General features: G+C 38.1%; 1 protein-coding gene across 8 annotated transcripts in view; it reads left to right on the forward strand.

Moving 5' to 3' along the window:
• dctn1a (dynactin 1a) overlaps positions 1–13,264 on the forward strand; it is a 44,507-nt gene extending 31,243 nt beyond the window's left edge. For all 8 annotated transcript variants that reach the window (XM_017719290.2, XM_037532956.1, XM_037532957.1 and 5 more), the window contains 11 exons: positions 1,321–1,533; positions 2,333–2,494; positions 2,810–2,941; positions 3,972–4,097; positions 7,341–7,483; positions 8,903–9,069; positions 9,395–9,525; positions 9,926–10,118; positions 10,468–10,541; positions 10,785–10,874; positions 12,042–13,264. In XM_017719290.2, coding sequence (XP_017574779.2) covers positions 1,321–1,533; positions 2,333–2,494; positions 2,810–2,941; positions 3,972–4,097; positions 7,341–7,483; positions 8,903–9,069; positions 9,395–9,525; positions 9,926–10,118; positions 10,468–10,541; positions 10,785–10,874; positions 12,042–12,182 — 1,572 coding nt within the window. In that variant the 3' untranslated portion in view covers positions 12,183–13,264. The remainder of the gene's footprint in view (positions 1–1,320; positions 1,534–2,332; positions 2,495–2,809; positions 2,942–3,971; positions 4,098–7,340; positions 7,484–8,902; positions 9,070–9,394; positions 9,526–9,925; positions 10,119–10,467; positions 10,542–10,784; positions 10,875–12,041) is intronic.
• Positions 13,265–18,732: the final 5,468 nt, after the last annotated feature.

Raw genomic sequence — 18,732 nt, forward strand, 5'->3', positions numbered from 1 at the left:
TTACGTGAAACTTTTCATCTGGATCAGAATTGCTGGATAATCCAATCCCCCTTTGTCCCTTCAAGGATAAAATGATCTCACAGGTTTGGTCACAGTTTTTTAAAACACAGTTTTTTAAAACATTTTTGAACTGGGTGAAGCTGATCCAGACATAACAGGACAAGGATTTCTGGATTTGGTTTTCTGTGCTTTTAATCATTTTTTTTCTGGACAAATGAGATTATAGCATTTTTGTTAATAAAAAATAAATATCATTAACTTAAGGGCACTTTCACACTTACCTTGTTTAGTGTGGACTTATCGAATGTTTTTTTTTTTTTTTCTTCTTCTTCCCCCACTTCGTCTTGACAGCACTCCGCCTGTACTTGGTTGTGCACTAAAGGACTGAACCGTGGGAGTTTTTACTCAGATGGTGGCGAATATGAGAGAGTAACAGTGCTATCCCTGCTAAATTTCTAAACAATAAACAAGTGCTCACATATGTAATTTTGTGCACTGTAGCAGTTGCAGTATGAATTTTAATGGAGACATATAAAAAGGAAACAGTCATCTCAGCCCGAGCTTCCCCTCTCAAGGCAGGATAAAAAATGATCCTGTTTTTTTGGTATTACATTTATCCAGATTTTTGCTTCAAATCTTGGAAAACCCAGTTGCAGCTTTTAATTCTGTATAAACGTTCGACTGCCAAATCCAAGTCAATCTAAGATCAGAAAACCCAATTTTTAGGTTTAATCTAACTATATTACTTGTCATTTCATCTAGTGTTTAAACCTGGCCCCTGAACATGGGGGCATGTGGATGGTTGTCAGTGTGTTATTGTTATCATGAATAATTCTGTCCAAAGAAAGAATAAATAAAATTTTAAAGAGCCTGCAAATCAACAGCTAGTGTACAGTAACTGCATAAACTGTATTATAACATTATTATTTTGTAGTTGTTTGTTCTTAAGTAGTTAACTTTTGAGACCACTGAATTTAAGAAATTATTAGCAATCCCAGCAAGCATATTTTTCTTGTGTTCATTGTGTATTTCTTGATTTTAAGTCTATTTATAATATTTATGTGGTTTTGCACACAGATGTTTTGGACATGGCCCTTTTTCAGGTTCTCTTAATATTTATTAGAAATAAACATGTTTTTGTACTGTAACATTGAGACTGGTATATGTAAAGGTGCTTTACTCTGCAATTTGATTTGTCTTGTTCAAAAAGCAGTCCTGGCAGGAGCACTCCGCATAACTTAGGCGTGAGTGGGTGGGACTAAACACCGCTTAAAATATAATTATACTTTGTAGATCTGCAATTTATTTTTTTCCCCTCAGTTCACCCAGAGTGCTCTGGACTGCATGGGAGCAGAGGTGGGTCGTCTGCGTGCCTTCCTGCAGGCAGGACAGGAAGGGGCAGGGCTTACTCTGCTGCTGAAGGATCTGGACACTTCCTGCGGAGACATACGGCAGTTCTGTAAGAAAATCCGCCGGAGGATGCCCGGCACTGATGCACCAGGAATACCTGCAGCCCTCTCTTACCTTCCTGAGGTGAGTGATTTAAAGTGATGTTCAGACCTCCAAGGAGATAAAGATTTATAGTTGAATATTTAGGTTGTATTGTTTCAAGTGTTATTTAAAATATTTTTGTAAATACAGCACTACAGTTTACACACAATAGTTTAAGACTTAATTCTATTTGTATATGATATTATTATTTATCAAACAGTGAACTTGGGTAATAATCACACAGTAACGTTATAAAGGATGCAGAGTTTCTACATCTTCATTGTGTACATTTTTGTTTGCACAACAGTTATTCATTTATAATATTTAAATCTACATTCTAACATATTATTGTTTATAAAAACACTCTTAATTTGTAATATTGCTATTAATATTATTTTTTTACACTAATTTTTTTTTACACATTTTCTTATTAGTTGATGGTGATTAAAATTACATTATATAGGTCTATACATTGTATAGGTGTTGTTTGTGCAACACTAATAATTTAATTAGGTTTACATCTACATTTTGTAAATCATTTTTGTTTATACAGCAGTTATTATTTTAATCCATGCACTTTAAGGTATCCTTTATACAACATTCATTAATTTATATGATTTTTTATGAACCTTGATTACGTAATGTTGGTTTACACAAGACTTTTGGGTTTTATTAGTTGATTGTATTGACATTATATTAGATGCTGTTTGTTTGTTCATTATATTTTAATCTGCATTCTCTACATTAATCTACATTCTATGTTAGTGTACATGATAAGTGATTGAATGCTTATGACTGGGAGTAGATATACAAACACAATAATATCTGTCTGTCTTTGTAGGTAAGTGAGGTGCTGGTGGACTGCAGGAAGCAGATGGCCCGTGTGGTTGCTGTTCTGCAGGAGATGGCAGCAGCTGGAGCTCAGATGATAGCTCCACTAGCTGAACAGGAGGGTCTGTCTGCTCTCAAACTGGAAGATGTGGCCTTTAAAGCATTGGAACAGGTACACACATATGCACACGGCCTGTAAAAGAGCATGTACAGCTTTTCAGCTGGAAATCTACCTCACTGTAGAATTCAGTTAGCATTTTTTTGTACAATTAGAATTCATGATGGTGGTAATGAAATAATTAGTAGTAAATACTGAATAAGTTATAGGAGATGCTATATAACTAATAGTAGTTACTGAGTAGTTCACAGTAGATAATGAATATTTTGTAGTTACAGAACAATTCACAGCAAATACTGATCAACTCACTTAACACAATGAACTTAATTTATAGTAATTGGAATAGTAATTGAGTCATTTTGTCTGCAGGTTTACGGTTCTCACGGTCTGAACCCTCACGAGTGTCTGCGTCAGTCATGCAGCGCCGTCATAGCAACCATGAACAAGATGGCCACTGCCATGCAAGAGGGAGAGTACGATGCAGAGAAACCTCAGCGTGTGGTGAGATGTACATTCACACATACATGTATAGATACACACTCAAATATATGTATAAGTATATGTATTGATAACATCTCATGTTTTCTGGGTGGGGAAAAAACATCCCATGCAGAGAACAACTTCTGCACATTAAACATAAAAACAAAACTTTATTAAATATAAATGATATAAAAAAAAGTATTTGAAATTTAGTAAATGCTATATTTAAGTGTCTTCTCTGTTCTCAGAGTTATTTTCTCTTAGAAATTCAATAAAAGATGTAATTTGACCAGGAGATAAAACAACAAAACAGTTGTATATAAATTTATAAAATATGCTTGTCCTAATTAAAATATTTTAGATAATCAGCAGAACTATGTTGGGAATAAATTTGTTAAAGGGGAATTATTTGTATTATTTTTGCATAATTAAATAATTAAGATGTAAAAAGACATTCAGAGTGGTTTGGTGGGAAATGCTCCGTTCTCGAGAAACTTACAGAGTCAAGAATTGTTTACAATGGTCGTGCTAGGAAAGAGACATCCACCTCTGAAAGCTCCCTCACAGAAAGTCACAGAAGATTCGTCATAATTTTACTATCAACATTTACATATAAAAACTCAAAAGCCTTGTGTAGGTTCACTGGTGGTTTTGGATAGTAAATAAAATGGCTATATTTGTGTCGTAGATATTGTGACCCCTGGTTATCACCACCACTGTAAAATCTCCACAATAAACCATTTCACGTCAAGCCACACTGATTAACTTTGTTTACATCTAAACCACTGAATTACACAGAAATGTGGACAAATCATCTGAATTCGCAATTTGGCATGTTTGAGTGATAGAGTATGAGAATTCATATGCTTACATGTGCGCATACACACTTGTATTATTAAAGTTGTGGTGACCTGAATCTTCGTGGACATTAATCTGTCTAATCCTAAACCTAAGACTGATCCCACCCTGACCTTGACCCAAAACCTAACCACACTCAAGACTCTGAACTCTAAACTGTTTTCTTGCTTTGTTTGTGTGTGTCTGTCTCTAGTCTCCTCCTGTAGAAGCTCGTGCAGCTGCTCTGAGAGCTGAAATCACTGATGCTGAGGGACTGGGTCTGAAGCTGGAGGACAGAGAGACCGTCATTAAGGAGCTTAAAAAGTCCCTCAAAATTAAGGTCAGGTTAATCAACCACACATCATTCTTAAAAATCAACTACTGTAATTTGCAGTACTGTGCAAAAGTACCTGTTTATCTGGGCAGTAAGTGTATATTTGCTTAAAAAAGCACTAATATTTTAGTAAATACAGATACATGAATTTAATTAGTTGTGCTTTTATGTATGTCTGTGTTTAAGACTGCCACAATGCGTGGACTAAAGTTATCCAGCACTGCACCGGAGTTCCTGCGTGAGTTTGGGCTCTTTTGGATTTAAAAATAGATAAAGTTGTTCCAGTCCTGAAATCGAATTGGCTGAGCTTTATTCACCAACCACATCAGTTGTTCTGTTTTACTACGGCACATCACGAAAAATCATTGTGCTGTTAGTGGAATAGTCTGACTCTAATGCTGCTTGCATGGATAACTGAGTGTACCGATAAAGTAAAAACTTTTTGTTTAAACTGAAGTGCTGACAACTTATTTTCTTAGCTAGCAGACCAGCCTAGTTCTGGTTAACAGGCTATACAATTCCTTCATTAACATCGCAGGCGTGAGGTAAAGTGCTTGAGACACTATATTTCCAAAAGTATTTGCTTGTCTCCCTTCACACGCATATGAACTTGAGTGACATCCCATTCTTAATCCATAGGGTTTAATATGATGTTGGCCCACCCTTTGCAGCTATAACAGCTTCGGCTCTTCTGGGAAGGCTTTCCACAAGGTTTAGGAGCGTGTTTATGGGAATTTTTGACCATTCTTCCAGAAGTATATTTGTAATGTTGGACGAGAAGGCCTGGCTCACAGTCTCCACTCTAATTCATCCCAGAGGTGTTCTGTTGGGTTGAGGTCAGGACTCTGTGCAGGCCAGTCAAGTTCTTCCACACCAAACTTGCTCATCCTTTGCTTTGTGCAGTGGTGCACGGTCATGTTAGAACAGGAAGGGGCCGTCCCCAAACTGTTACCACAAAGTTGGGAGCATGAAATTGTAAAATCTCTTGGTTTGCTGAAGCATTAAGAGTTCCTTTCACTGGAACTAAGGGGCCGAGCCCAGCTCCTGAGAAATAACCTCACACCATAATCCCCCCGTATACCAAACTTCACACTTGGCACAATGCAGTCAGACAAGCACTGTCCGTCCATCAAACTGCCAACTGGAGAAGTGTGATTCATCACTCCAGAGAACACGTCTCCACTGTGGTCTTCAGTGCAGTGGCGGCGCTTTACACCACTTTTACACCGCTTTGTGATGTAAGGCTTGGATGCAGCTGCTTGGCCATGGAAACCCATTCCATGAAGCTCTCCTTACACACTGTTCTTGAGCTAATCTGAAGGCCACATGAAGTTTGGAGGTCTGTAGCATTTGACTCTGCAGAAAGTTGGTGACCTCTGCGCACTATTAAGATTAAGTGACCCTTATTAGTCCCACAATGGGGAAATTTCATCTCCGCATTTAACCCATGCATGAAGTGAAACACCACATACACTGTAGTGAGCACACTAGGGGGCGGTGAGCACACTTGCCCAATCTGCAGCACCCGGGGAGCAGTTGGGGGTTAGGTGTCTTGCTCACGGACACCTCAGTCATGTGCTGTCGACTCTGGGGATTGAACCGGCGACCTTCCGGTCACAACGCTGGTCCTCTATCCTCCGGCCCACGACTGCCCCCAATGTGCCTCGGCATCCGCTGATCCCGCTCTGTAATTTTACGTGGCTGACCACTTTGTCGCTGAGTTGCTGTTGTTCCCAATCGTTCCCACTTTGTTATAATACCACTGACAGTTGACTGTGGAATATTTAGTAGCAAGGAAATTTCGCAACTGGACTATCACAGTACCACGCTGGAATTCACTGAGCTCCTGAGAGCGACCCATTCTTTCACTAATGTTTGTAGAAGCAGTCTGCAGGGCTAGGTGCTTGGTTTTATACATCCGTGGCCATGGAAATGATTGGAACACCTGAATTCGATGATTTGGATGAGTAAGTGTATACTTTTGGCAATGTAGTGTATAACTCGCTGGAAAATGGCGATATAAAAGTTTAAAGAATGACACTTGAACGGCTTTCAGTCAGATCTGTCTGAAGTAGCAACAAATCTAGGCTGCATCTTAAACGACCTTGTGATCCCTACTAGTGAGCTAGAGATGTTTTGAAATTCTGCCTTCTACAGCCAAATAGTGCATTGGTTGTCAAGTATTGAGGTGACTGAATCCCAAATTTTGTATTATGCACTGTTGGGTTGCCGAAGCCAATATTTAAAGTCCTACACTGTGCACTATGCACTAGTGATCAGCACGCTGTTTGGAGGAATGAGCAATCTAGTCATTGAAGGATAGGCCTATTGCATTTTCTTTAAAGCATTGAAAGTTGTACTTGGATTTTGATACAGTTACCATACGTTGTGCACAGTTTGAAAATTTCAGGTTACTAATTGCAAATTGTTTAGTTGAAGGAAAAAAAAGTTTTTATTCAATGAAATAATTTGTTCATTTCATGAACCTCTTCATTCCATTTTTCTCTCTCTCTCTCCTAAGACCTGATCACCTTTTAGGCACAGAAATTCCCTTGCATTAAACCATGGCAATATTATTTCCATGTAATTTGACTGTTTATTTGAAGCAATTTACAATCAAAGTTGCACAAAACTTTTATTAAGTTGGTCCACTAGATGGTCTAATTAGCAGTAGCGCGTTCTCACTATAATGTCGTTCAAGAAGTGTCTTCCATGTCGTTATATGAAGCTTGCTCCACAAAGTTGAGACGCTTAGTGCAATTTAGTTTCATGTAGGTTTCAAGCTACTTAAGTTGCATGAGTGTTTCACCTTGTAAAGCCTACCTTAATTAAACCAATTCCAACCCTCTCCTCAAAGAAGCCCAGTATTAAACATTATCAACTGGTTTAACTATTTATTACTTCATTATGTAAAATTGATAGATGATAGAATTTAAATCTGTGTGATTGCTGGGTGTGTCCAGGAAAAACCTGGAAGCAAACTTTGTTCTTTGAACTGGCTGATAACATCTCAACAACTTTTTTAAAAATAAGAATTTCTTTTTATTGTATTGTATGTTTCTTATTCATTACAGAAAAAACACATATTGCCCAGAAATAACATGCACAGTACTATATATATATATGTGTGTGTGTGTGTGTGTGTGTGTGTGTGTGTGTGTGTGTGTGTGTGTATAAATAAATAAATAAATAAATAAATAACCCAGATAATTCTGGATTTGCAGTCTAAAATTCCTTTGTATATATCAGGGAGAGGAGCTGAGTGAAGCGAACGTGCGTCTGAGTTTGCTGGAGAAGAAGTTGGACACGTCCACCAAAGACGCAGACGAACGAGTGGAGAAGATCCAGACCAAACTGGATGAGGTGTTAACTCTGCTGAAGAAGAAAGAGAAGTGAGTAGACTGTATATATGTATATCCTTGAGTCTGTGTCTATTTGACAATTCTGTGCTTCAGTGAAGTAGACTTGTTGGTTGTTGTCATCCTCACTATAGTGTTCTGCCAGGGATGCTTCTTAGCTTGCCCCCCAACTTTATAACCAGGCCATAAATTCAAATTCTGGGTATGCCAGTTGGATATACCAACCTTTTTTTTTTCATTTTTTATGCATTAGCGAAGTGAAAATCGAATGAAAATAGACTAAAGATTTTATATTGGCAAAAGATTGATCACATACACTATTGAGTATTACATGCCTTACAATATAACATTGCATGAATGTTTATATACGACATAACTCATGTTAGATTTTAAAGATAGTCCATATTAGTGGTAGTTCTATGCAGATTTGGAATGCACTGAAATTTCAGCCACTTAAATAATTTCTTATGAAAATGGTAAAAAAAAAAAAATAGGCACTTAGATAGATCTTGTCTGCAAGAGGGGAAAAAAATGCAAAAAAATACAATAAATTGAATTTCTGTTCAATGAAGTGTCAGAAAAAGCCATGTAATTAACACAGATTTTTAGAAATCACCATGAAAATTAGAAATCTAAAACAATTTTCCAATTTTCTTCACGACTTTGACTTTGCATTGACTGATTTAAAGAATTTAATCAAAGGAAATCCCATAAATCACTTAAAAGTAACTTAAAACGTTTTGCTAATATTTTTTTTTCCCCCAGGTTTTGAAAGTTGTTACTGTAACCATGTACATTGGTTAGTCTGAGTTCGTGGCTGTTTTTTTGTGTTTGTTTTTGTTTTGTTTTTTGTTTTTGTTGTTGTTGTTGTTGTTGTTGTTGTTGTTGTTGTTGTTGTTGTTGTTGTTGTTGTTGTTGTTGTTGTTTCTTCTCTAAATGACAAATACGAAAGAGACCTGCATGCCAATAACGTCCCCTGCTGGAGAACCTTCAGACCCCTAGGCAGGAATACCAAAGCCATCTCCGCATGCTTTACAATGTAGAAAATTAGGTGCTGTTAGAGCAGAGGCACTGTGGAATTCAAATTAAAGTGACTCTGGAAAACCATGAAGTATTATCTTTTCACAGTGAAACATTTTTTTACAGTTAACATTATTTAGCAGGCTGTTTAAAATAAATGTAATCCTCTCTCAGTTCCCAACTTGGAGTCATCGGCAGCCCCGTATTATGCTAATACAAAATCTTAAATTATATGCGTGTGTGTGTGTGTGTGTGTGTGTGTGTGTGTGTGTGTGTGTGTGTGTGTGTACACAAGAAATTTCTTTCTATTTCGGTATTTGGTTGAATGTGTTCTGAATTTCATTTTTGGTCATTAATTTTCATTTTGGGGCATCAGTAATTTAAGTGTTATCGTTCTCAGAACTTATAGTCATGTTCTCTCTGTGCGTGTAGGGAGTTTGAAGAGACAATGGATGCTCTGCAGGCTGATATTGATCAACTGGAGGCAGAAAAGGCGGAGCTTAAGCAGAGACTCAACAACCAATCACGCATGACCATTGAGGGGCTCCGTGGACCACCAGCATCCGGCATCGCCTCTATTGTCACAGGAACAGCCTCAGGTAATATATATAACAGAGTTGAAGTTGTTCCGTACGGAGGAATGGGCTGAAATTCCTCCAAGCCGGTGTGCAGGACTGATCAACAGTTACCGGAAACGTTTAGTTGCAGTTATTGCTGCACAGGGGGGTCACACCAGATACTGAAAGTAAAGGTTCACATACTTTTGGCACTCACAAATATGTAATATTGGATCCTTTTCCTCATAAACAAATGACCAAGTGTAATATTTTTGTGTCATTTGTTTAACTGAGTTTGTCTTTGTCTTTGTGTGTGTGTGTGTGTGTGTGTGTGTGTGTGTGTGTGTGTGTGTGTGTGTGTGTTTAGGTGGTATCGTGTCTGGTATGGGGGGTGTGTCCGGTGCTGTGCAGGTGGTGGATTCTCCTCTCTTGAGGCAGCAGATTGACGTTCAGAGACTTGCCATCAAACACTTGAAGAATGAAAACTACAGACTCAAAGTGAACATTACACTTGTGCACTCTCACTCTCAGAACAGTGTCAGTAAATTTGGGGTGAAAAAGTGGCATTTTATGACATACATATATATGACATACATACTCAGTCTGAACTACATTTAAAGGGCAGTTCAATGTAGCATGTTAACAGTGTTAAAATTTTAAAGCTTACCATTTGCTCCTCAGTCCATATTTGGACTAAACTGCAAAAACAGGCCTTATTTACATACATCCACCTTTTTCACTTATAGCAATTTAGCCCCACCCATTCACACTGAAGTTATAAGGAATGTTTCAGCTCTGATTGCTTTTATTAAAAATTCAAATTAATAGAATTGTAGCACATTGATGTAAATGATAATCTAACTTGCATGTCACTGTGATGCTGACATTTGCCCCCTAGGCGGAAAAGATGAAAGCGCAGCTGGCCTCTCTGCCTCCCCTCAGTGTCCCCAACATGGCAGGGGGGATGAAGGAAGGAGCTCTGACTGAAGGAACCTCAGGAACTCTGTACCGCAAAACTGACCTGCTGCTCAACAACCTGCTGAAGATGAGCGCTGGAGTCAGAGTGGTGGACATCTCTGGAAAAACCCCTGGTATGATGGGTCAATCGGCAAACATGAGCAAACCTGGACGCAGCAGCTTTTAGAGTAACCCTCCTAGGTCCCCTGTGCTGCAGTCTGCAGAAGTTTGAACACCCACAGTTATGTTTTGTGGATTTTCTAGTGAAAATACATCAACATGTCCTTTGTGTGACACAAACTGAGTGCAAGACTATTTTGGACTTGTTATTGAAAATAAATGCAGCATCAGCACTGAGAAATCAGTGTTAAAGGACATGATAGAGGTTTTTCTTAGCCTTAAGGGCATAAGGGAGGTTTTAAGATATGAAAGTAATATATGAGAGAGTGGCTAATAACTAATTGCTTTTTTTCTCCTCTGTAGTAAGTGCGAGTGCTCAGCTTTTGGAGCAGACAGCCAGACTCCAGTCTCTCAGTGACGCTCTGGACAAACTGAAGGTGAGGAACAGGACATCCACATGCACTTAATTAGGCAATCATTTTAAGCAGATTTTTTAAAATTGTGTCTGTCATGTTATTGTGTATTTTTGTATGTATTCTCTCTCTCGCTCTCTCTCACTCTCATTTTCTTTTTCTATCGCTCACTCTCTCTTGCTTGCTCTGTCTCTTCCTCTTTCTCTCTTACTCCCATATTTTGTCACTGTTGCTCTCTCACTTGCAATCTCTCTCCACTTCAATCAGAATGATGTTTCGGAGCACATAGTAAAGGAGCAGGCAGGAGCTCGAGTCCGTTCAGATTTTGCCACGTTCCCGTCTTCACCCTTTGTCAAGGTAAGGCAACACTTACACAGACACACATATTGTTTGGGCACCCCTGGTCAAATATTCAATAGTCAATATTTTATTGATTTTCTAAGTGAAAAGTTAACACATCCTCTACAGCACGTGTCTGGCTCCAGTCCTCATGGACCACAACACTGCAGACTTAAGTACCTCATTAAACACACCTTATTCAGCTCATCAGATAATTAGCAAGGCCTTCATGAACTGAATTCACGTTTTGATAACTATGTAGTGTCTCAGCAAATAATTAGAGATTATGCAGTAAAATGTGCAGAAAATGGCATATTTAAATGTTTGCTGTGTAAGGAAGGTGGTAACTTATTTTCATTTTAAATCAGCTAAACAGAATTTGACCAGGTTGCCCAAACCGCGAAGTTGAGTATCCACTTTATTAGAAACTCCTACCTTATTTTCAAATGGAGTTTGTGTTCTTTAAACAGTTGAAGGTTTTAAACTGCAGGGAAGGGAAGCAAACAACAAGAAAAAAATTCAATGGCAGTCACTGTGTTGGAGTAATGAGATAAAAATGCTACATTTTGCAGAACATTGTTTTAATAATGATCTTTTTTAATCATTTAAACATGATCAAGGGAAACATTATTTTCAAATTTATCCTCAGACATTATTGTGTTACAGTAATGAGAATTTGGTCACTTAAAATGGAAAATGTTGCTACTAGTACATTTAATATGAATTAAATTCATAATTTTTGTTTGTATATCCCAAAAAAAAGCATTAGGTTTAGCTGTAAACAGGTTTACAAATTCCAGTTTTGCATAGAAGCTCCACAGGAACCTATTCTTCTTTTTTTTACTCTTTATTAGCAGCACCTTCTACCGTCTCCCATAAACACCTGTCCAGACTCACTACACAGCTGTCTGCCACCTAAATAATGGTCACCAGCAGTCCTGTTGTCAGAAACGGTCTGACTAGTGAGAAGTGGTTTAGGGATGCGCTGATAAACTATGCAGCAAAATATAGTAATTTTACACCTATATAGTTTATTGATAAGGTGGGTGTTTGTAATAAAGTGCCCGGTGAGTAGAAGTACAAGGTGGGTGTTTCTAAGAAAGTGGCCAGTGAGTAAAAGTACAAGGTAGGTGTTTCTAATAAAGTGGCCAGTGATTTTCAGCCCCCCTTCTCTTTTTCTCTCAGGCCGAGGAGGAGAAGAAGAGGTGTGGAACGGTTTTGGTGGGTAAAGTGATGATCCCATGCACTCGCGGTAAAGAACAAGCGCACTCCCTCGTCCTCTCACAGCATCAGTTTCAGCGTGTGAACCGCCTCCTCATGACCTAAACACCTGCTTGTTGTTCGCCCTGGATAAGGAACAGGCTGCTCCACCAAACAATCACCCATCCACAGTTACACTTCCTCTTCTCTGTCACTCAGGAACAGGCTAATCCACTTCTTCCATGCCAAAGACCATCACTTCCAGAGAGCAGCTGCGTATATTTCTACAATCAGCACTCATATCATCAGATATTCAGATTAAAAGCAAAAGCAGTCAGCGTGTATACCTCAAAATATGACGATTTGATGGAAGTTGTGGCAAAAAAATCACTAATATTTATTACTTTGTACCTGTTTCTGATGACTGGATGTTGGTTCCATGAAAAAAAATGAGGATTCAAGATGATTTACAGATTCTTATGCAATTTTTAAAGCAACATTTTTGCTATTTTGGAAGCGGTTATTCAGAACATCACTCTTTTTGATGTCTTTGCTAGACTTTTTCACATGGATTAACACATTCAGAGAGAATGAGGGGAACACTACATGCGTAGTTCAGGGTATTGATGGTTACTTATAGACTGAAATAGATGTTAACTGTAGCTTGCACTAACGTTCACTCTGTTCTCTTTAAGCTTGCACTTAGACGCAGCTGTTGAAGCACAAACAGGACCAAACCAATACCAATGTTCAGTAAATTCAGTGATTTTTGTCTTCTGTTTAAAATGACAGGCAACCCTGCCTCCAAATTATCTGACACATTATGTTCTTAAATTTGCCAGCATGTTAAAAATAATAAGAATAGTAATAATAAACCAATTGTTATTATTATAGTTTGTAATGCAGCGCATTCCAACCACTCAGTACACCCCAAGTTAATATATATGTGTAATTTTTCCACATGTTCAAGTTTAAATGTATAACATTTCTCCTGTTAAAGAATTCTGCCCTTTTACAGACACTTTGATGCACATTTTGTGTCCCTTTTTTAATACAACGATATTCAGTTTTGGTACATTTAATAATATTTAATTGGTTCTGCTTGTTGAACAGATATAGGAACATGTAGTGTTGATCCATGTAATACAATATTTAATGGCTTTTGCATTTACACTTCAATAAAGATGAAAAAATTATTTGAAAATGGATCATTTTGATCTTTGGCATCGGTTCCAGTTGTGTTTCAGTAGTTCCGGTTTATGAATATTCTAACATGACAACATATATAGTTTTACAGTACTGTGCAAAGGTCAGAGACCACCCTTCATTTATTTCCTTTCCAATTATAGCACCCCTTAAGTAGAATAACAGATAAAGCAGAAAACAATCTTTTTTTAGTATTATTCATTGTGTCTACTCTTTACGTTTATTATACCTTCCATTCCCCTCCTTTCAGGAGACTCACTTTCAGTTTTTCAAAAAACTGGGGATATTTTTTACACCTCCAAAGTTCAGTCTTAAAAGTTGGTTTTACGTTTTCTGCTTCTCATAATTCAAGTGGTCACAAACGTACTCAGTGATGTTTCAGTCTGAGGTGGTGAGTCCATTGTTCTGAGAGCAGCAGCAGCTTCTTTGGTTTGTCTTAACAGTTACACATCCATTCAGACTCATAGCACTGAGTCGTCTCATCACAGTGGAAGGATGGACAGAAACACCTGTGGAAGTTTTGAGATCTGAATCAAGAGTGGAGCTTGATTTTTCTCCTCTGTTTATCTGATGGGGGGTTTGCTGGTCCTATAGGTAGTTGTTAGGAGTCTCATTTTCTCTGTAGCTTTTATGTAGTGTTTTCTCCAGTTTTGGGTACTTTTTTGTATATTATATTATATTACATATACTGACAATTTGGCCAGCTTTGACCGTTTTACAGTGGTATGGAAAAAGTTTGGGCACCCCTGATAATTTTCATGATTTGCCTGTAACCAATGAACCAAGCAACCAATGATTTATAAAGGCAAATCATGAAAATTATCAGGGGTGCCCAAACTTTTACATACCTCTGTATTTTATATTCAAAATAATCCATAATCCCAAATTGTGATTTTGACCAATCTACTCAGCAATTTGTATTTTTTTCTTCTTATAACGTTCCTTAAGTGTTTAGTTCAACAATGTATTTTGAAGGGAATTCTCATTTTTCAGAATTAAATGGTTAAGGTGTAAATAAAGCCATTCAGGGTGGTTTGGTGTGAAATGCTCTGTTCTAGAGTCAGAATTGTTCAGTGGTGGTGACAGGAACCAGATACCCACTTCTAAAAGCTCCCTCACAGAAAGTTACTACATGAAATGGTTATGAATTCACTGCCTGATGCCTGAGATGCTGTTTTATGATAGTTTTAAGAAGGTTTCAGTCTTTCATTCATTGTGGAGGTGTTGTGAGGCAGAGTTTCAGATTTTCTATTTTACCATCAACATTACATGAAGTCAGAAGACACGTGTAGGTTCACTGCTGGTTCTGGATAGTAAATAAAATGGCTGTATTTGTGTTGTAAACATTGTTACCCCCTGGTTCCTATCACCACCACTGTAAAGACATCTCTACAATGAACCATTTCTGAATGACTTGCATCTCAACTACTGAACTATGAACCACTATGCTATACTCATTCCCATCCAAATGTGTTTAAAAACAACCCAAAACTTCTCCCAAAGCCTTCCTTTAAAACAGAGAACACCACTCCTTATGCAGCTTTTATTAAAATGTTAGTTCATCACTTGTTATAATTAGCTCATGTGAGTGAAGTCATGTAATATGTTTCTAAGATATTCAGTGCAAACTAAGTTTATGAATCTGTAACTATATCCTCTGTATGAGTAACAAAAACAGAACAGTGTGAAGTGTTGCAAAATTGCTGCCACCCCTGGTCAAATGCTGTTTGTTTTCTAAGTGAAAATAAGTGAACACTGTCTCAACAAACTTGCTTTCAACAAATCAGCTGAAGTCTATAAAAGTACACTGAGTACAATGTATAGGGAGGCTATCCAGTAACAGAGCAGTGTGATGTGTTTTCCTATAATGACCTTCAGAAGGAAATCGGTCAGTTCAGCAGTTCTAAGCTGATGTAGGTTAGTTCATTGCGTTCATTAATGTGTTAAATGTGGAAAATGAGTTATAGTAAGCCATTGTGGTCTCTCAGAAGAGAGCGTCGAAGAAGTTCCCATTCTCTCCTCTCTCTATAGTGGCGTTCTTGCAGAACGGAGGAGGAGTTAATGGGCTTGGGTCCTTGATTCCCAAGATGATGTCAAAGTAGCTGAAACACAGAAAAAGGTGTCAGAAATGCCAAAATGTCTCTAAAATTAAGAACAAATCTGCAGAAAATGACTCTATTAAAAATTACTGCTCTGCATGTACACTGCTCCAGCTCCTCATCACAACACAGTGTATCCCATTTGCTTTCATTGGGAGGTGTTGGTTCTGTCAGGTGTGGCTGCATGGGGCATGATGGGTGCCAGGTTGGGGGGGGGGTTGAGGAAAGCTGAACATATGCAAATGAATCCGACCAACGCAATGCGTCTACCCAATCAGGAAGCTAACATGATTGAACACAACTGTTTACCTCCTAAAGCTTAACAAGAACGTAAATACTGATCTTTCCAAGTTCAACCTTATTTATGTTTTGGAAAATTATTAGTTTAATGATGTACACTATGTTGAAATTTTGGTTATATATAAAATAAAAGCATGATGTAAATATCAGCATAGCTAGACTACATTTCAATTGGATTTCACAGGGAATGCCCTCGTAACATCCACCTGTGGCCAGCTGAGTGGGGAGGGATGCGTTCACGGGTGTTGATATGTCAGAGCAATGTAAACGCAGTGCTAGTCTGCTAGTCAACTAACAATTTCTGCAGCTGGATTCCTGCAGGTGTTAAAAATACTTACTAAGGGATCTTAAGACAAACGCTAAGAAGTTCATAACATTGGGCCTCATTTTCCAATATCTTCCTAATTTTTTTCTGAAATGTGTGCTTGAGAAAGGTCCTAAGGAAAAGTCTACATCAGATTTATGACGTCTTCTTAAACCACTCCTTTGCACGCTAGAGGGTGTTTAGATTCAGTTCAGAGCAAATTCCAACTAACACTGGTGAATGTGAGAATCATCGTGAAAACGGTGTAAGTGGGAAAATTTCTTCTTAAGAACGGTTGTTTAAGAGGCCCGTCGTTCTAAAAGCAGTTTTAAAAAGTTTGAAAGGATTTTCTTAAAGTCTTTTATTTCTTTAAGGAAATTTTCATTGTGTATGTAATATTTTTCAATGTGATAAACTGAGCAAAAACATCATATTGTACACTAAATGCATATAGTTTAACCAGAGGTGTTCAAATTTTTGCACACAAGTGTATACGTACTTCATAATCAGACAAAAACAAAAAAACCCCACAAAAATAATGATACAAAATCCTGTCCTGACATTGATGACGTGTAGGCCGTATACAGGCCATTTTACAAACCGAGGCAAGTCACATTCACACAAATTATACAGCAGAAATACATTAAGTGATGTATAGTTTTTTCCCCTTTGTTTTAAGGTTTCCTTTGCTTTAAGGCTACTTGTGGAAGAATTAGTCCAGAATAAAAATTAAATGCTAAATTTCTCTTTATCTCTGGCAGGTTGTTACCTGGTGATTATCCAGCCAGCCTGTGACGACTGGTAGACGGAGGAGGTGGGAAGGCAGCCAAATTGAGTAAATGACAGGAAGTACCTAGCTACAGAGAGAGAAAAACATTTAAAATATATGTACAAAATATGTATATTTAAATATTTGTTTTGGAGATAAATTCCCATTTGGAAACTTCGCTATTTTTGTCTTGTAGACAAATTTCAAGCATTTCAGCCTAAGCTTGATGATGAAAAATGCTGTTAAAAATGAGCTAAAGTGAATTATGTTTGGCAAATTTAACTGGTTTCTGACTCTGTATGACACACTGTCATCTGTAAACATGGGCTAAAGTTCATCAGCATGGCTAAAACAGGAGCAGCCTGAATGTAGTCCATGTTTACAGATAGCAGTGTGTCATGCAGTGTTAGAAACTACATAATCAGGTTTATTAACAATTACTGAACAACTCCACCCCATTTGAGAGAAAGGACAGTTTATGCCTACAGTTAGCACCATGCTAACTGGTGAGCTTCTATTAGCTACATTAGCCTCATAGCTTCAGCGCTGAAACTGCAGAAGCAAATGTGAACCTAAGTTAAGCTTGTCTTATTACTACATTTGTGGTAGATGGCAAGAAGGAGAGGGGGTCCGACTATTGCTTTAATGGTGACCCCTGCAGGTGTATGTGTACCATCAGATGCAGGTGCTAGTCCAGTCCAGGAGTTGACCAGCAAGCCTTGATGGTGTTCAGCGAAACTGCCCAAAGTGATCTGCCCCAGCAGAGTGGCGTTAGCTGGGATCTCCATCAGATGGAAGGTGTCGGTCAGCTCTTTCTTGATGCATGACTGGTCCTTCTTGTTGATCTTGTACATCACACCCTGAAGAGAGAAATGCAGAGTGAGTGAATTGAAATCTTCACCTGGAGAGGTAACACTCTGCAGATACAGGACCATATTTGAAAGGCCTCGTTCTATTTTTCTCATGTAATTTATTTATTCCACTCTGCTCCACTTCTCACTTTGGTGTGGTTTTATGTACCAGAAACAGTCATAATTGACCTTAATATGAGCCATTTAAGCAGCCTGTTAAATAGTTTTCAAAAAGGAAGTATACTCTAAAGCACATCAGAGGTCAGATAGAAATGAAAACTCCGCCATGGCAGTTCACCTTCGCTAGGGTGCTTGAGGCTTTGGGATTTTAGATTCGCTGCTTCTCTGTATGTCGCTTTCAACCATTGAATTTTATGTCGCCTTCTTTGGGATAAACGTGCTTGTGAAGAGTGGACAGATACTTTATAGCATCGCTGTGTCTGATCCACTTAAAATGGTGCTCTGTGGGGGTCCTGACCATTGAAGAACGTATGCAAAGTATGCAGAGAAACAGATGGACTACAGTCTGTAATTGTAGAACTACAAAGTGCACCTATAGAGTAAGTGGAGCTGATTAACTGGACAGTGAGTGTAGATACAGTGAAATGGCTGATCTGTGTATGTCTGGCTGTAATTAAGGATGAAAAGTCAAATATCCAACAAATGCAATTTACTGTGTTTATGTGGTGAAGTACAATCATACAGCTGAAAGCGGTCATTGCTTTGCAAGTAGTTCTCAGCAGAATGATTCAGTTGTGAAAAAGCCTAGAGCGCTTCTCAACCAGTCAGACTGTATCAGAGCAAACTGCAGGCTGAATAGGTAGCTTTATGTAAATGACTTGGTTTTAATGACATCACAAAAACACTGGACTCAAAATGGGCTGTTTTTGCACCTTAGTTGCTATATATATACTGGATGGACTGGAAAGTGGATGTTTTGAAACTTTTACAGCATTTACATACATCATACAATTACATTTTTTTTTTTTTACATGATATGGGCCCTTTAATTTGATGACTTCAGCATCCCATGCTGTACTCTTTTAGTTCTTCCTCTGTCAGTCTCATTTTGACCTCATTCATTGTGGGACATGTTCATATGCATAACAGCCCACAGCATGTTTATGTACCTGTGAGAGTGACAGCA

The sequence above is a fragment of the Pygocentrus nattereri genome, chromosome 22 (assembly GCF_015220715.1).
Source record: "Pygocentrus nattereri isolate fPygNat1 chromosome 22, fPygNat1.pri, whole genome shotgun sequence".
NCBI classification, from domain to species: Eukaryota; Metazoa; Chordata; class Actinopteri; order Characiformes; family Serrasalmidae; genus Pygocentrus; species Pygocentrus nattereri.